Source organism: Leptinotarsa decemlineata, unplaced genomic scaffold (assembly GCF_025532065.1).
Source record: "Leptinotarsa decemlineata unplaced genomic scaffold, Ldec_3_MD MMD2_tig00026361_RagTag_RagTag, whole genome shotgun sequence".
In the NCBI taxonomy this organism is placed as follows: domain Eukaryota; kingdom Metazoa; phylum Arthropoda; class Insecta; order Coleoptera; family Chrysomelidae; genus Leptinotarsa; species Leptinotarsa decemlineata.
The window spans coordinates 2,917,109-2,931,126 of NW_027412704.1; the positions used below are offsets into that span (position 1 = coordinate 2,917,109).

The 14,018-nt window shown below is 36.2% G+C and overlaps 1 protein-coding gene across 3 annotated transcripts in view; it reads left to right on the top strand.

Annotated features, from left to right (window-relative positions):
• Positions 1-14,018, top strand: part of LOC111517561 (monocarboxylate transporter 5) — a 48,416-nt gene that overhangs the window by 3,735 nt on the left and 30,663 nt on the right. The window contains exon 1 of one of the 3 annotated variants that reach the window (XM_023173770.2): positions 100-426. The exons of 1 other annotated variant lie outside the window; for it this stretch is intronic. In XM_023173770.2, the coding sequence (XP_023029538.1) occupies positions 331-426 (96 nt within the window). In that variant the 5' untranslated portion in view covers positions 100-330. Of the gene's footprint in view, positions 1-99; positions 427-9,409; positions 9,699-14,018 lie in introns of those variants that run through there. One more of the 3 variants, XM_023173773.2, reaches the window with a different exon arrangement.

Here is a 14,018-nt window from a genome sequence, read left to right on the forward strand (position 1 = left end):
GCCATATAAATGCAAAACGACTACAACAATTGAATATTATGTATTCCTCGACCAGCATAGTTAGAGCCGGCCTAGCAGACTTCCCTCTACCGCCCGATTCGGTTTCGTTTGCCCGAAAGTATCGCAACTTATGTCGTGGCCACCGAACATTTATTGGGTTGGAGAGTTATCTGAAGGAAGCCAGCAGCATGTGTCAAAGTACGATAACCTCGGGTTACGCTCTTCAGAATGCCGATTTCTGGTCTTGAACGAAATATGGCATATTTCGCGTTGTGATCAAACAGTGACCCAGTGAAAAGATGTTCGAGAGTTCTTAGTCGATCGTTCGGCATGGATCCCAAATTAGATACGAAGCTGTACTTCAACATTTATCCCTGCAAAAGATGGCGATCGGGAAATTCGGCAAGAAACGCGGCTTTCTCCAGGGTACGTTTGTTGTTTTATTGAGTAATTGCTAGTTTGGCTTTTAAAATGGTGGTCCCGTTCTCTAGCGTTACTTTATTGAAAGTCGTTTAGCACTGATAAGAACGGGCGTCATGTCTAACGTGAACGGTAGACCGTTTCCAGGTAAACACGTAGATAATTTAACCAGCTGTGGCTGTTGAATAGCCCAGGAAAAGTTTTGAATTTCGCTCATCTTTTTGTTTCATTCTAGTTCATGCTCATACACCAAAAAATCGATCAGTAACGAAATAATCCGATGGATTAATTAGAAATTATCATTTTATTATAGTGGTTGTATTTTTATTTTTTATTTTTATCGTTTGTATATTATGGATATTCTACTCAGTATTCAACACATTTAATATATATGCTTGTCGTTACGTTTTCTTTACAAATTAGCGACAGAATAGACAGAAATACAGTAATTAATCGAAGTTGGTTTAGATAGATAGATAGTTTATTTATCTATGTATATGTAATGAACATTTGTAGAAAGTCAGGTGATAAGTCAAACATTTAAAATTGAAAAATATCTAAATAAAATAAAAAACATTAACACTACAGTATAACGAAAACACAAGGCACCCAAAAGGGGGACCATAATTTTTTTTAAATACATTATTACAAGCAGCACTGTATAACAAAATATAATAAATTTTGAAAGATATTATTACACGCACTTTCGCTTAAAAGATAAATCCGGGCATTACCATGGAAGCAGCCATATATTCATCTATACTCTGTACCAGGGGTCTCCAAACTACGGCCCGCGGACCAAATCCGGCCCGCGACAGCCAATGATTACCTAATTATTGTTACTATTACTGTGATAAGTTGAAGAAGAAAACACAGAATGATAATTACTCGGTTTTATTTACTTGCAAGGTAAAACTTAACGACAGAAATGATGACAAAGAAAACTTAACTTAAGTAACTAAGTTTAAGCATATTAATAACTAACAAATAATTGAAATGAATCACAGTAAAACAAAAACACTAATGAGATTTATGTAATTGTGATTTTCCACCGAAAATACTTTGTAGTTGTGGATCAATTTTACTTGTACCAATTATCAAAAGAGATTTAAGATGCTCATCGGTTAATTGAGATCTGTAAACATTCTTTGTGTACTTCATCTTGGAAAACGTTTTCTCACACAAGTAAGTAGTACTAAAAACAGAAAACCCACGAGAAAATTTATGCAAATTATCAATTTGTTCCAGTGGAAGACTCTTATAAAATTCCAACAAAGATGAATTTTGATATTTGTTCTTAAGCATGTCACTGCACCGTAAATCAATAATTTCTATTGTCGGTGATTCAGCCCAGTGGATCTGATTAAGTTAACAACTGATATGACGGTTTTAGAACAGACATATCCAAACATTTTCCGCACAATGACTGTTGATGAATGATACAATGTAAGACTAATGGTTTTGAACCACCATCATTTTCTACAGCCTTTGACACAAGTGCAACCACTCCTTTATTTTTACCATACATATTTTTGCCTTCATCAGTTGTTATAGATTTCAAATTTCTCCATCGAAGGTTCTTTTTATTAATGGCATTTTCAACTCCCTTAAAAATATCTGCCCCAGTTGTCGTGCCGTGAATACTATCAATATCAAGAAGTTCTTCATACACTTCATAGCTTTTATCTACTTCGCGAATAAAAATCAACACCTGAGCAGTATCTGACACATCCGTTGACTCATCCAATGCTAGAGAAAACCACTCATGATGTCCATTTTTGTCAGACAGTTGAGATGATATATTTTCTGCGATGTCTTGCACCCTCCGAGCCACGGCATATTTCTTCGGCTACTGCAATCAAGCATTCTTTTATCATTTCTCCATCGGTGAATGGTTTGCCACGTTTTCCGATTTCAAGAGCCACACGAAAGCTGGCGCGAGTTGCAGACTCTTGTTCAGAATTCGCTTTGGTAAACAAAGATTGCTGCGATTTGAGTCCGCGTTTCAAAGCTTCAAATTTTTCCTTCCGCAAACTTCCTGTATACTTGGAGTAACTTTAAAGATGTTTCGATTCATATTGTCGTTTAATGTTATAGTATTTGAGAACAGCTATGGTTTCATTACAAATTAAACATGGCGCCTCATTACTGGACTCAATCACAAAATACTGAAAGTTCCATTTTTCTTGGAACGTTCTGCATTCACTGTCGATTTTCGCTTCTTTTCCATACTAACAAATCACACAGAAAAACAATAAGTCAAATCAAAATACTTTTATTGACGGTGTTACTTTATTTCACAATAGACAGTTTCGCTTCCTTCGCCTTTCCTACGCAGACTAACTCGCAGTTGCGCCGCTAGCCTTTTTATATGCAATTATTACTGCCATCTCGAGGTGATCGGAATACACTAGCTAGAACCAGAACTTTCTCGAACCAACGCGGTAATTCCAAATATTTAATTACGCCTAATGCCACCTAGCGGGTAGCTGAAAAAGATAGTACATAGTACCACTACTCGCCACTAGATGTCGTTAAGTGTCACAATACAGAATAATAATTGAAATGCAAAAAAAGCGTAAGTTTGCTTAGGTCACACACTTTGCGACTATCCTAGTCTAGAAATATAGTTAAGGGCAGAAATTGGCCCTTGGAACAAACTGAAAAAATCATTATGGCCCGAAGGCTTCAAAGTTTGGACACCCCTGCTCTATACTATAAATACCTTCATCAATGAGAAACTTTTTTATGCCCTTTTTAAAACGTGTCTGTGATAAGTTCTTGACTGTAGTTGGCAAAATATTGTATAGATTAACATCTAAGGATTTCTTGGAAGATTTCTGTAGATTGAATTTAGCAGGTCGTATAAGATTAGCGCCACGTGTTTCATAGTTATGAAAGTGTACCTCTAGCAGTGACTGAAAAATGAAAATCGATGGAAGAGTCATGATTCCCAATTTTTTGAACAATGGACGACATGTGTCCCGATATTCCGCATTAGAAATTATCCTTTTTGCTTTTTTTTTTGTGTTACAATTATCTTTCCAGCAGAAGTAGAATCACCCCAAAGAAGTGTCCCGTAACTAATAAACGAATGGAAAAAGGCATAGTAGACAACAAGAAGAGTGTCAATAGAAACAAATTCTCTCAATTGCCTCCACAAAACAGATATTTGTATAATTTCGTATTTAATTCATCAATATGACATGTCCAATTTAGGAGTCGTCCAAAGTTATACCAAGTAATTGGGCTGTTTTACCTTCCAAAAGCATGTTATTGGAAGAAAATATCAGCCTCTGGGTTTTCCCCATATTAGGTTTGACAATATTCGCATTGAACTATTTTTCAGCTTCGTTTTCAGCAAGTTTTGAGATTTTCAATAATTTTTGGCAATTTTTGTCTAAGTAGACAATAGGCATAAACAACACATTTATGGGGCAGAACTTGTAAGAAAAGGTCATTAATAAATAATAAAATAGGAGAGGTCCCATAACAGATCCTTGCGGAATACCGTTTAGTATAGGCTCTAAATTAGACGTTCTAGTGTCTCCTCGGTCGACATATTGCTTTCGATTTTGTAAATACTATGTGAGAAGAGAGAGAGAGAGTGCCACACCTCTAACCTCATATTCATTCATTTTATGAAGTAGTAAGTGGTGAGAGACACAGTCGAATGTCTTACTCAAGTCACACAGAGTTACAGCGCTATGCTAACCATGCTCAAAGCCGTCGACAATATTTCTCACCACACGAACAACTGCTTGAACAATAGAGCAAGACTTACAGAAACCATAGTGATCAGGATTCAAGGGATTGTTATTTTCAAAATAGAAATATAACCTGTTTTTGATTGATATTTCAAAAAGTTTACCAAATATCGGCACAATAGACTTGGATCGATGATTTTCAATGATATTCTTGTCAGCTTTTTTAAAAACTGGAATGACCTTACTAATTTTTAATTTATCTGGAAATACTCCTTCACTCATGCAACTTTACTAATTGAACAACGTGTCCCACAAAAGAGAGGAAAAGAGAGAGAGACAAAAGGCAAACAAATTAAAGTGATCTTACTTTAAATCTCTATAGCTACCTTTATTTTCGTACATAATATTTCAAAATTAAATCCTTTCATTGTAATAATCATCTTTTAGTGAATAATACCTGATGATGGCATAGAAAGTTTCAATTCTCCTTTCTTCATTATGATTTCCTACCACGCAGTAACGGCTACATCCATCATTTTAATGAAAAATTCACTTATTTGCCTACGATAAACTACGGTACTTAGTAGTGAAGATATACATCAGTGTGTTGATACTATAAACACTAAGTCTTGAAAGGGTCTATAGATATTGCTCTGCAAATCTACTACAGGTGAACATAAATAAAACAAAATTGATGTTATTAGGGAAATATAAAAATCATAATAATGAAACCCAACTCCTACGATTGAATGTCAGCAAAAATCTGGTGTTTTGATAAGCCGAGGTCTCCTAAGTTTGTTGAAGAAGACCCCGTATATCATTTCATTCTTGTGTTGCCTCAGGACCAGTTATCTCTGCGGCTTTGATTTGGTCTTTTTGCTGAATATGTTCCAATCCGGTGATCACCTCGTTCAGAGTCGAAAATTAAACCAAATGCACCAACCGCTGGAGCAGTTGCCATGAAGAAAAGTGCTCCAATTCTTGCTCTCCCATGGTCGCGAACCCTGCAGAAAAGGGGCTTCACTCACTTCCATTCACTTAGGATACAACCTCTTATGGAAATCCTTAATTTTTCGGGGCTTTACTTTGAGTTGATGCAGCTCCTTCCTAGTCCATTTCATTGCCTCAAATGAGTAGAGTAAAATGGAGCGGCAAGCTTCCATAGCAACAACTTTGTTCTTCCCGAACAGTTCCAATAACTAGGGAGTTTGTGCTGATACTTGCCGCGGATAGTTCTTCAATGAGGTTACCTCTTGTAAGAGTTGTTGTGACATCCCTAGGTGAGTAAACGTCTCTGCGGCATTCAGATGCTGCAATAGCATGCTTTGGCCCTTCCGTCCATTTTTCCAGAGTTCAAGCTTATCTATATGAAACAAATAGGTGAACGTACGCCTTCAGCTATTATCATTTTTTCCCAAAGGTTAAGCTGGTTGGGACATGCCCCCGAAGCCCCTAAACATTCGAGAGGGCGTATCAGCAATATCAACCAATAACCACCCCTTACACCGTGGGGTAACTGATCATTGGCAATGAGCCAATAATGACAGTCATCTGCATTTACCTGGCGAAGATTTCTGCCTCAGTGCGGCAAACCGACCTGATCTGACGATCTGACGAAGTTGAAAGAGCATCATTCCATCGAAGACTCTAATAATCAACCGTCTTAATAGAGTGATCTGGATAGAGTCTGCGAAGTTCGAATAGAAAAATATTGAAATTTCGTCCTCTTTCCTTCATTTTTCTTTATTTTTGTCTCTTTTCTCCTCCACTAATATCGTCTTGCTTCGTTGGCCAAGAAGAACTACATCACGCTTATTGGTTTGTAATGAGTGACTTTTTGGTACCTTTTTGGCAACATTGTTTTTGACAGATCACGCATGAATCGTGTCTTGTGTCATTGTCAAACTTGTTCAGTTTGGTTTATAATTTAACCATGAATCGGCTTACGAATGAAAACGCTTGCAAATTATTGAATTTTATTATTAAAATTCACGCTCGGTGAAAAAAGTGCATCGTGCACTTCTTCCGATTTATGGGCAGTTTCGTCGGCCTACTGAGGAAGCTATTCGGAAGCTTGTGACTAAATTTCGAACCCAGTTTACATTATTGGATATTAAACCTCCAACATGCATTCGTAGAGTGAGGACCGAAGAAAATATTGCGGCTGTTTCCGCCAGTGTTCGTGATGACCGTGAAATGTCGATTCGCCGCCGTTCGCAGCAATTGGGCCTCTCTTACTCCACTTCGTGGAAAATTTTGCGAAAGGATTTCGGTGTAAAACCTTATAAGATACAGCTGGTGCAAGAATTGAAGCCACACGACCTCCCACAGCGTCTAAAATATGGTGAATGGGCGCTGGCATATTTAGAGGAAGATCCACATTTTTATCGAAAAATTGTGTTCAGCGACGAGGCTCATTTCTGGTTGAATTGATACGTTAACAAGCAAAATTGCCGCATCTGGAGTGAAAACCAGCCACAAGCATTGCAAGAGCTACCGATGCATCCCGAAAAATACCGGTCGATATGTTAGAGAGAGTGCCAAAATTGGACCTTGCGCATGAGACATCTAAAGCGGAGAACATTCGCATGAAATTATCTTCAAACATTATATTGATCCTTCTATCGATTCCAATAAAGATTTCATCAATTTTTTCAAATTTTTTGTGTTGTTTTGATAATCAAATTCTATGCCTCTTAAAAACTCACTCAATATATGAGCTCTATTCAGTTTCCACAACGGATTCAATATCCCCCAGAGTTTAAGGTAACACCGGTGTCTCGTTAATACCGTAAGCGTGCCGTTGGTGGTAATAAAGCACTCTTAGGGCCGCGTTATGTCGATGGCTGAAGACCGGGACCGCACATGCTTTTTATTACTAGTGTTATCATTATGAAAAACTCTTTATTCCGTGGCGAAACCGTACACTTCCTTCGCTTATCGAATGAAACACAACGCGCCCTTTATTTCCGTACACTTCCTTCGCTTATCGAATGAAACACAACGCGCCCTTTATTTTTATTGGCTAATAACAAATCGCACTGTCAGAGAGTTATTTTTACTGCTCGAGCACTCCGAGTTAGCAACAATTAAAATAGGCGATATCGCAAAGTGATACCCATCAATAACACAATAAAATTCAACACTCACAATGAAAAAAACTATTATCGCATTACCAGAGATATGGGGTCCTTCAGTTCCGACATCAAATCGGTGCTAATGATAAACTGGGCGACGGACGATTCCATCGGCAAACAATATGAGTACATCGCGGGCACCTTACTTTCCAGAGGCGTGACAAACAATTTTTCCAAGTAGTGTTCGTAAAACGTTGCGTTGCTGTGGTACTCGGACGGGTCACGAATGTTACTTCTTCATAGATAATAATGTCATTTCCGACAGGTTCATATTATTACACTCTACCAGATTCTCTATATGTCTACTGAAATGGATTTATATTTTTGATTTCTTGAATAGTTTTGAGCCCAGGAAAATAAAACATCTCTGTTTCAATTGGTGATATCATTCATTTGACTATAGACTTTCACTTCATCGGCAAGAAGTGGAAATCAGTTGTGCAGATGATTGATCGAACAAAAATTAAAAATTATAGTGGGCCTATATTGGACCCTTGGGGTACCCCTGATGCTGCCTAATTCTCTACTGACGTGCATCAATCTTATAGGACGTATAAATCTCGTCCTCGTCCTATGTTGAATGAAGTTAACTTTGCTAGTGACTCTGAAACGCCATTATGTATCTAGTTGAAATTGTAGTAATCTTTCACAATGGAGCTCTAAACGTTATCATAACGTTTATCAATGCTTCAATTATATCTTTCTCATTTTCAACATGGACGTTGATATTGGGTACGTTGATAATTTCCAGTTTGAGAATTTCTGAATGATAGATAAACGCTCAAAAAATAGAGAGAAGATGGCCTCAAGGTTATTGTACCCCATATTTTCCTAAGGCAAAGTTGGGTATTCCGGAGTTAGATTTGTTGAGGTTATAAAGTTATAAAATTTATATGGATCTACTTTTATGTTGCTCTTCACTGTTTCGACATATTTTTAAGCTGATCAGCCAAGGGCCTTTGGTTCAACTAACTGACATTGGAAGATACTGATTCCAAATCTTCTAACCCTAAATCTTGACAGAGTGAGTGTACATTTTACTTTTGTTTCACCTTTTATTGTTCCTTTGATTCAGTGATATTCAGTTCAGTGATATTTTGCATTAAGTGCTTTCTGAACCGTAAGTTAGCACAACACCCCTGGCATCTCCTTTAAACGTCCACTGAAGGAAAGCTTCGGTAGCCATCACAAATTGTATCATTTTGACAAAATTACCTTACCGGAAAAGGGACATGTCTGTTGAAAATCTGTGAAGGATATATTTGCGACAGACCTGCACATCAGGGAAGTAATGAAGTTTATATAGTGAAATCTTCAGAAAACGAATCTCATTTGGCGGATATTGTTGTAGCCTGGCTTTGCAACTGGCCATCGCCGTAAGTTTTCTAGAAGACAAAAATCCCGAAGTACTGGCCCAAAAAAGTAACTGCTCTTCTTCCTGAGGAGTGAATTTGTTGATACAAAAAATAAAATTCTGCTTCGGCGGTACGTGGAATATGCCCATTGTGTGAAAGAGTACCGACTGCTGATGGCGAAGTCACAAGTATTGGTTTACTATAGTTAAACTTCTCATAGGTGGATTTCCTTTGCTTAGTTTGAGCCGAGCCCCCGTTAACAAATCCAAGTTGACTGCTTCGCTAGATCTCAGACCAATCGATGACTGTATGAAGTGTATCTTGCTAGAGATTGCGAAACTTGTAAAGAGACAGGCCGACAAGAGAGCCAGACATGGGAGACCGGTACAAATGTCTCCTCCTCTACGATTCTAGACATACACTCTCTTGATTAGTTATAGTTTAGGTCTAAGAGTTCGATTATGTTTCACAGTAGGCTCCAGGTAGGAGCTCCAAATTTACGGTGCTAGTATGGCAACTAGCACCGTAAATTTGAATGAAAAGACGGTTGCTTGAGAACAAAAAGAAAACAAGATCTAGGTAGCACAGATCCCGCCGCTTCGGTATTAACAAACGATTGCATTCCTAAATGCTCATATTCAAACCGGTCGAGCGGTTGAAACAGTCGATAAAGAGGCGTGGCCAAACCGGGAACTACACGTGATGCCTCCCTGGTGGAAGATTTTGCGACCCCACTTGCTACGCTCCTGGAAGTGACGTCGAGTAAATTTATATTTACAACGCAAGGATAACGAACAGAACTCAGAACAGTCAAGCTGATTTAGCGAGAAGTGGTGTACGCGTATTTTTTTCCGAAATGGGAGTTTCAAAACGCGTTTGGTCTGTTTTGGAGATCTGCAACCCTTCCTAAGGGATCAGTGAACAGAGTGGTAGTTTCCCAAGAACCACAAGTTGGTTGTACAACTAGTGAATTGTGCCGGTGTATTAAAAAACATTTTCGGGCGAACATATACTTGTTATACATTTGAACTATGAGTACCGAAGTGAAACAGCCAAGAGCAACTAGGAACATCAGTAGGGTAGGTTTTTATGTTTCTTAACGTCGGGAAAAACTGTCGATAATACGGAAAACACAAAGGTCGAATCAGCTGCCAAGTTCGTCTCGTCATTACAGCAATGTTTATTTTAAAATAACCTTTCTTGATGTGTCTTTGTTTTTGGCGAGAATCGAAAATAGGTCTGCAAAAAATTCGATATACAGAGTACTAATGAATTTGTTCCTTGAAGCCTTCATATGATTATCCCCCCTCCCCGCGAGGAGTAGAAAACAAAACATAATCGATGGCTTTTTTTGAATATTTAATATGATGCATGTTGTTGTGAATAGAAATTATTTAAGTGATAAACCCCAAAATGGATAGATTTGTTGATAGGGGGCTTAAAATCACCCCTTGCTCGGAATAGACGATTTATTTTCAAAACCAGGAATAATATTTTCACCCATTTCATTGAAGCTGATGTTGCACGAGATTTTGCTCTTTTATAAAAAAATATTCACCCCCTCTTCCCCCCACCTATTATGAAACGCAAAGAAAATTATATCTGGATTATTCTGAAATACATCGTCGGATATTTGAATATGCTTGAATTAGGGAAATAGCACTTTTTCATGACTTTCTTGCCTCCCCCGGGGGAACAAAACAAAAAATTCGCATTTTTTTTTAGATTTTTTTCGAATTTTCAATACGATGTAATTTATGTTATTGTGAATAGAAATTAACGAGGTGATAAACCTCAAAATGGATAGTTTTGATGCTAGGGGGCGTTAAAGTCGTATCTGGTTCAGAATATACTATTTATTAGAGGCGGCCACGATATTTGTACGTGTTTAATTTTAGAGTATGTTGAGTCATATTGTATTTTGTTCCCTCGGGGAATAAGGGAAGAAAGTCATGAAAAAGTGCTATTTCCCTAATTCAAGAATATTCAAATATCTAACGATGTATTTCAGAATAATCCAGATATCATTTTTGCGTTTCATAATAGGTGGTGGGAGGAAGAGAAGGAGGAGGAGGTGAATATTTTTTTTTTATAAAAGAGCATAATCTTATGCAACATTAGCTGTAATGAAACGGGTGAAAATGTTATTCCTGGTTTTGAAAATAAATCGTCTCTTCTGAGCAAGAAATAATTTTAACGCCCCCTAGTATCAAAATTATCCATTTTTGGGGTTTATCACCTAATTAATTTATATTCACAATAATATGAACAGCATCATAATAAAAATCCACCGATTTTGTTTTGATTTGTACTCCTAGGGGGGAGGGGGATAATCATATGAAAAAGTGCTATTTCCCTAATTCAAGCATATTCAAACATCCGGTGATGCATTTCAAAGTAATCCAGATATAATTTTTTTGCGTTTCATAATAAATAGTGGGAGAAGGGGGGGGGGAGTGGAGAATTTTTTTATAAAGGAGCATAATCATATGCAACATTATCTACAATGAAAAAGGTGAAAATTTCGTTCCCGATTTCGAAAATGAATAGTCTTTTTTGAGAGGGGGTAATTTTAACGACCCCTAACGGCAAAACTGTAAATTTTTTGGTAACATTGCGTTACCATTTGCATATACTTATAAACAATATAATTTGTTGATCTTCATAGTTCAACAAATTCACAACGTAAACAATGATACTACTACATATGGTTGATATGCAATACATTTCTATAAATATGATATAACTTACAGATATTTCATAAAAATCCATTGAAACGTATTAAAAAAACACACATCAATACGATATTTTCACTTGAAAGTTTGAAAAACCGTGACATGTGTTTCGCTATGCAAATGCATCCTCAGGCGTCACAATACTGTTTGTACAAATTATGTGTCATGCTTTTATAGTTATTTGAATCATTATGAATATCGCTACCTGCCAAATTTCTACATGATTAATTCATTAGCCAAACTATTTACATATCTAGGAACGACTCATAAGACTGGTGAATAATGAATAACAATTTTTACTGGAGCTACCATCTCACCTACTTTCAAGATATGCCCTAATTACCAATCTCCTTGTTGCAAACTAAATTTGATAAAGAGGAACAATTCAAATCTTGATCGTTGAGCAATTATCCAGAATTTTCACATCTATTGATTTCTAAACATTCTAAAAAGTTGAGTTTTGAATATATCTCTTCCAAGTATAATACGTCATAGTCATGATTTAACTCGTGCCCCTCTGCCAAAAGACGAAACGCAAATATTGATTGGTCTTTTCATTAAAAAAAAATTGAATAAGCAAAAAATATGCCTCAGTATTACAAGGTAATATGTAATCCGTCATTTTGTAGTCGCGGCCATCTTCGGATTACAATAAAACAGAATTTATTAAATTGTAATTGTCATCAAAACTAAACGTATGTAACAAATATCAGATCAATCTGTCAACAAGAAGGGAATCAAACTTCAGTTACTAAATTTGACAAACAGACAAACAGGGCAAGCTAAATACTTAAAAACTACTTCTATGCTCTTTTATTGTCACATGCTTAAAATCCTTGATGTCCAATATACATCAGCTTATTGCAGATATTTGATTATGCATCATGTAGGAACCTTCGAATTTGCATATATTACCTACAAGTTTGATATTATTTTTAGGATTTTTGACAGGTTAACCATAACCAAAAGTGACACAAATACAATAATGTCATTTTTTATCTATACAGCGGTCGATGGTAGGTTAGACGTTTCTGGAAAACGCAAAGCATGATTTTTCTGAAAATTTCACCTCTCACATTTCCTTACCTGTTCTATCGATCTAAAATATTTTCAGCATTGCGGCGTTGCCACATCTATCAAAAAGTCCTAGCAATTATATTTTTTTAAATGAAACACCCCGTATATTAATAAATTTTTGGAATCGCTCTAGTATTTTAATACTTTTTTGTTAATAATGTCCTATACCTATCTCTATCTGTTTTCGAGATAAAAAAGAAATTGTGCTAAATATGGTCCAAATTATAGCCTCAATTAAAATTAACTATTCTCTTGTTAAATCTATAGTTATTTAATGCTACTTTTCAGGCAAATCATCAAATCAATTCCGATCTGTTTGAACCATAAATATATATATCACATTATTTTTAATTTATCAGTCGTGAAACTAATCTACTTTGAAATTGAATGTAATGGCATTCCAGCCTTAATTATTTCAGTTACTAAGTAATTCTTTCATAACAAAGTATTTTTGAACTGAAAGGGGTATAAATTTAGGAGTGTAAAGTGTAAAGGTTTGCCTTTCTACTATTCGGAAAGCCTTTCAAAAATAAGATACTCACCGAAACCTTAGAAACACCGAGATAATTCTACAATGAAAGATTCCAAACCAACAAAATTAGCTTAGTTTCATCTCAGTTGCTAAACCAGGATGCTGATCACTTACCTGCAAAAAATATAATCATTGAAAAAAATCTATCGTCGAAATCAAAGTAATTGTTGAATATTGATGCATCAGTAATTAATTATACAAATGAAGCATTCTTTGGTCGATGTACTGTTTTGCCTGCTTCAGAATTTTCTCCATCATAACACTCGGTTTGTTTCAATTTCCTTCCACTCGTTTTCAAATGCTATTTTACTTCAATGTAGTAGTTAATACTTGGACTTTGAATCATCGTATCGTTACCGGCATTGCATTCTTTGCGAAAACCGTTTGAACGAAAAATTTTTTTGATGTGCAATTGGATTTCCGAAAAGTATATACTCATTCTCTCTGAAGGGTATAAAATTGCTTAACAACATTTCTGTTTACAAATATTAGAATCTACAAAACTGAAAGCCAACTTCCTGTACGTTTCTGATACTAATGGAATTTCGAATTATCAAAAACATTAAGGAGGATAACCGACTACACTTACCAATGCCATTACTTTAAATAATTATCATTATCTTTATCACCAGATTAAGTCACTAGACGAATTACCTTCAGATTTCTGTGCTGAAATAAACTGGGATCTGAGAAAACAACTGATTTCTATGAATTTGAGTGTTCTGAAAACCAAAGAAATACTCAATAAATTCCAGAACGTCAGGATATTTGCAAAACGCAAAATTTTACTATAAAAAAAGTGTTTTGTGGGCTAATTTGGAGTCATAAATGAATGCTTCAAAACGACAAACATTCTTATCATTCGTCATTTTTTTGAGCTGTATTTCTGTGAATCAGTTGACATTGAAACGATTAACACATTCGTGATTTCGGTGAGAATAAAAATTTAACGCACAATCTTGACCCGATAAGGGAACTATAAATAATTGCTATAGTGCAAGCCCGTATTAAGAAATCTGTCTGGATGTTTTCAACTGATTTCTATGTATGTGAGT